General features: G+C 54.0%; 1 protein-coding gene across 1 annotated transcript in view; it reads left to right on the top strand.

Moving 5' to 3' along the window:
* The window catches only part of ASB18 (ankyrin repeat and SOCS box containing 18), a 74,703-nt gene that overhangs the window by 49,618 nt on the left and 19,736 nt on the right, over positions 1–5,349 (top strand). Inside the window, exon 5 of the mRNA XM_010862067.1 lies at positions 5–335. Coding sequence (XP_010860369.1) covers positions 5–335 — 331 coding nt within the window. The remainder of the gene's footprint in view (positions 1–4; positions 336–5,349) is intronic.

The following is a 5,349-nucleotide window of genomic DNA, read 5'->3' as shown; positions in this document are numbered from 1 at the left end:
TGAGCGCGGCGTGTGGTGCAGCCCTGCGGCCCGATGAGCACGCGCGCTGCCTTCGCCTGTGCACGCTGCTGCTGAGGCACGGCGCGGCGGCGGACACACGCGACGAGGACGAGCGCAGCCCGCTGCACAAGGCCTGCGGCCACGCGCGCCCCGGTCTGGCGCGCCTGCTGCTGCTGCACGGCGCCGACGCGCGCGCGCTCGACTATGGGGGTGCATCGCCGCTGGCCCGCGTGCTGCAGACGGCGGCCTGCGCGCCTGAGGGCGAGCCGCAGCTCACGGTGCAGGAGCTGCTCAACCACGGCTCCCCCACCGTGTGGCCCGACGCCTTCCCCAAGGTAAGAGGGGGCCCGGGACAGGCCGCGACGACTCGCAGCGCAGGGACCCGGCTTGCAGCCCGGTGCATGCCACGCTTGTCAGACTTTCAGGGACCGGGGAACCCCCTGGAGACAGGTGAGGATGCAGATTCTGAATCTGCAGGAAACGGGTGGCAGAGTCTGGGTTTCTAGCAAGCTCTCAGTGAAGTCTTGGGACCACACGTTGAGGAGCGAGGGCTGGGAAGCCTTTTCTAGAGTTCCTAGGAGATCAAAAGGTTGGGGTGTTGACAAGCGTACCCGAGTGTGACCTTGCAAAGGTGTCACCTGGAGGTCCCAGGGACTTAGTTCTATGATGCTGCGATGGCTCAAAATATTTTGGCCAAGATATCTTTGGGTGTAATTGGTGAACAATGGAAATCAGCCTCTTCTCACATCTGGTATCTGACTTGAAATTAAATACCCTATGTGGTCATCCGCCTGATTAATAGGATTACCTCGCCACACTCCTGTGAAATACTTCAGATTCCTAACATTCCCCAGCTGGGTGTCTGTCAGGTGAAGTGCCCTGTCCAGGGTCAAGGTTGTGTGGGGACCTCGACTCTACTTTGCAGACTTGACTCTGAGCAGCTCGTCGTTTTTCCACGTGTCAGATCTACACTGAAATGAGAGATGAAGAATAAAGATTTCTTATCAGATGGACTTCCCTGATAGTCCTGTCGTTAAAACTCCATGCCTCCACTGTACAGGGCAGGGGTTTGATCTCCGGTGGGAGAACTAAGATCCTGCGTGCTGGCAGGCACAGCAAAAATAAAAAATAAAATCTAAAATAAATTTTGAAGGAAAAAAAAAAGCTTTATCATCAGAAAGTAATCAGATACAAAATATTTCCAAAAGAAAAGTTCTCAAAATACTGGTTAAGAGGTTGTCCTCCCTAAAGACTTCATTGAAGGCAAGCCATTCCATTAGATGTAAAATTGGGTGTGCTTAATTTAATATTTATCCCAGACTTGCCAGTCATATGCAAGAGATATACTTTGGCCTGATTGGTCTTAAACAAATAGCTTAAAAGCTGTTATCCAAAAAGGACAATATTCTAAATGATCTGAAATAGATTCACACAGTTCTCAGATGCCAACTTTGCTTTGTGGGTGCATACAGAATACGTTTCTTGTCTCTCAAACAATAGGTGAGACATGGAAAATCCACCCAGACAAGTCCCTGGGCGTTTCCTTATTTGACAAACAGTATGACAATTTCTTATGCCAACTCTTGCACTGTCTTCAAGTAATTTTCTTGAGGCACTCTACTAATGCAGAGATTTCAATTTCCTGGGCTCTTGAAAGGGAAGAAATGCCAGCCTTTTTATAGTCTGTAACACTTATATTACAGATTTTTGCAATATATTCATAATTTACATTTCAACATTTCCCAATATTAGCAGGCTTAGTCCATCAACTGATAAAATGGAAACAAATGGAAACCTCCCACCCCTCCAGTTCACACCATGAACCAAGATGCATCCTTCAGCCCTTTTGTTGTGAAACTGCATAAAGAATGAATAAGAGGGCTTCCCTGGTAGCTCAGTGGTAAAGAATCCACATGCCAGTACAGGAGGAATGGGTTCGATCCCTGATCCAGGAAGATCCCACATGCCAAGGAGCAACTCAGCCTGTGTGCTGCAACTAAGTGCACCTGTGCTCCGGAGCCCAGGAGCCGCAACTGCTGAGCCCACATGCTGCAACTGCTGAAGCCCGTGTGCCCTAGTCCCTGTGCTCCGCGACAAGGGAGGCCACTGTGATGAGAATCCCACGCCCTGCAACTGGAGAGTAACTCCCGCTGACCACAACTAGTGAAAAGCCCATGCCGCATGAAGACCCAGCACAGTCAAAAATAAATTATTTAAAAAAAAAAAAAAGAACGAATAAGAAACAAAACAAGAAAGACTTTCCTTGATGAGCCACAGTGAAAACTGCCTGGGGCAAACTGATCTCCATCCAGGTGTCCTTGTCTGAGGGGCAGCCGCCCAGGCAACATTCTGGGGACAGGACTGGCAGCCCGTGAACTCTGTCTCCAGGGCTGGAGGAATCGCCCTGACTTGATCCAGAGATGCAGGGCAAGACCCTCCGGGCCTCCAGGGGCCCTGGCCTGGGATCCCCTTGGGGAATCCTTTGTCAGCCACTCAGGAATGGAGCTGGGTCAGTGGGGTGCAGGCTGGATGAGGTTTGCATCTGGGACCAGCTAGCTGCAGTGCAGACCCAGGGGCCAGGAGCAGTGCTTGGCTCCTGGAAATGATGATGCATCTCCCAGCAAGTCCACACCACTGTGGAAGGCATCGGAGTTTCTTTGAGAAATCTTAATCTCCAGACAGCTTTCACAGAATAGCAGTATGGCCTGCCCTGAACAGAGCACCGTGCAGGCACCTGCGGACCTTCCCTCAGAGTTTGTTGAATGAGAGAAGAGTATTCCCGCAACTTCACTGCCCCGGGGGCTGCATGGACTCTATGGAAATGGACATCCCACCTCTTTATTCTGAAGATCCCCACACCTCCAGAGGGTATCCCCGCACGAGTGCTAAGGGGGTCCACTGCCCTGGGCATCCTCCAGCCAATGTGAGACTCTGGCCTCGCCGCCCCCACCCCCCACACACACCCCCCTTCAACCAAAGCGAACACTGGAAATCGGGCAGGAGCATCTTCCTCCACCCAGGCCCCCTGCGCGCGCTCCACCGGGGAAGGGGTCTAATCACCCCGCGGGACATCAAAGGGCAGCCCCGACTCGCTCAGCAGCCCCGTGGAGCGCGCAGCAAACACGCTGAAACGAGCCACAAAGACGCCCGGCAGGCAGGACTCAGCGCCATGGCGAGGCGTACACAGAAGCACCGGGGAATGTCACAGAGCAGGCCGGCCGTGGGCAGCCGCCGCGCTGTAAATAGATGTAAAGAGACACCCACGGAGCTCAGAATTACTGAGGCAAAAGGTTTCACAGCGAGCTCATGACATAAATCACAGTTCCCCCCCACGCCCAGACAAAGGCGCCAGCACCGCGGCGGGCGGACTCAGAGCAGCCGTCGGAGCCGCGCGCAGTGCGCGGCCGCCGACATCAAAGCGGTGTCACGGCTGGGGACGCTGGCGTGTTGACAATGCCAGGCCTTTCTGCCCGGCTGACCGCTAGTTAACACCAGAGTCAGGTTGGGGCACAAGGGCAGGTGCAGGCGCGGTGTTAGGCTGCAGCCAGGTTTGAATTCTCGAAGTTGTTGGGACCGAAGGGTCCCCGCCTGGAGAAGAGCCGCCGGCAGGAGAGCAGGGGCACGCGAGGGTGGGTCTGGACTGGTTGCGACTAGTTGACTTTGCAGGTTGGATGCTTAGTCTAGAATATGGACTTTGCTCACCTTCTGCTGGCCTTCTGCCCCTCACTTGCTGCTAAGTCACTTAGTCGTGTCCGACTCTGTGCGACCCCATAGACGGCAGCCCACCAGGCTTTCCCGTCCCTGGGATTCTCCAGGCAAGAACACTGGAGTGGGTTGCCATTTCCTTCTCCAGTGCATGAAAGTGAAAAGTGAAAGGGAAGTCGCTCAGTCGTGTCCGACCCTCAGCGACCCCATGGACTGCAGCCCTCCAGGCTCCTCCGTCCATGGGATTTTCCAGGCAAGAGTACTGGAGTGGACTTGGGCAGTCATAAATAATTTCCGCTTAGAGGGCTTCCCAGGCTTCCCTGGTAGCTCCGCTGGTAAAGAATGCGCCTGCAATGCAGGAGACCCAGGTTCGATTCCTGGGTTGGGAAGATGCCCTGGAGAAGGGATAGGCTACCCACTCCAATACTCATGGGCTTCCCTGGAGGCTCAGATGGTAAAGAATCCACCTGCAATGCTGGAGACCTGTGTTTCATCCATGGGTTGGGAAGATCCCCTGGAGGGGAGAATGGCAACCCACTCTGGTATTCCTGCTGGAGAATCCCAAGGACAGAGGAACCTGGCAGGCTATAGTCCGTGGGGTCACAAAGAGCTGGACGTGACTGAGCGACTAAGCACAGCACATGAGGCTTCCCAGGTGGCTCAGCAGTAAAGAATCTGCCTCCCTGCAGGAGACTGGGTTCGGAACATCCCCTGGAGGAGGAAATGGCAATGCGCTTCAATATCCTTGCCTGGAAAATCCCATGACAGAAGAGCCTGGCGGGCTACAGTCCATAGGGTTGCAAAGAATCAGACACGACTAAAGTGACTGAGCACACGCACCCAGACCTGCCCCCGAGTTGGAGACATGCCTGGACAACACCAGTGATGAAAGCTCCCCCCACAGGCATTCCTTAAGCCCTTGTTCAACAAGCATTTCCAGAGCAGCTGTGCTCCAAGCTGGAGTTAGTGTTTAATTGACATATAGAGCTGCCAGTCACCTGGGTGAGATGGCCTTAACTCAGACAACCACATACACCACTATGAAGTTGCTGTGGTGAAGGCCCTGCAAACCTTGAAAGTGCCACACCCGGTGGGGGTGGGGAGGACCAAACCCTGCTGGGCGGGGGTCCAAGGCTCCTTCGAGCTCTTATAGTGCACTCCCAGATCTGAAGGCTGAAGACACAGCTATGTGGAGAGGGGAGGGGAAACCATTCCAGGCAGAAGGAACCGCAGGTGCAAAGGTCCTGCGGCAGGAGGAACACACCAACATATGTGGGGCGGGGACAGTAACTGGAGAGGAAACAGCAAAAGGGAGCAGCTGAGCTGGGGCACCAGGCAGAGCCCTCCTTAAGGGTTGCAGCCTTTGTCTTAAGAACAGTGGGAGTCTATTACATCATCTTAAGCCATCAAGAAAGTGAAAGTGTTTGTCACTCAGTCGTGTCTGACTCTTGGCAATCCCATGGACTAGCCAGCCAGGCTCCTCTGTTGGTGGAATTTTCTAGGCAAGAATACCGGAGTGGGTTGCCATTTCCTTCTCCAGGGGATCTTCCCAACCCAGGGATCAAACTGAGTCTCCTGCATTGCAGGCAGATTCTTTACCATCTGAGCCACCAGGGAAGTGACATAATCCAATGGGAACCGGAG

The sequence above is a fragment of the Bison bison genome, unplaced genomic scaffold (genome assembly GCF_000754665.1).
Source record: "Bison bison bison isolate TAMUID 2011002044 unplaced genomic scaffold, Bison_UMD1.0 scf7180017864475, whole genome shotgun sequence".
Lineage (NCBI taxonomy): Eukaryota > Metazoa > Chordata > Mammalia > Artiodactyla > Bovidae > Bison > Bison bison.
This window is presented reverse-complemented; position numbering and strand designations above follow the sequence as displayed.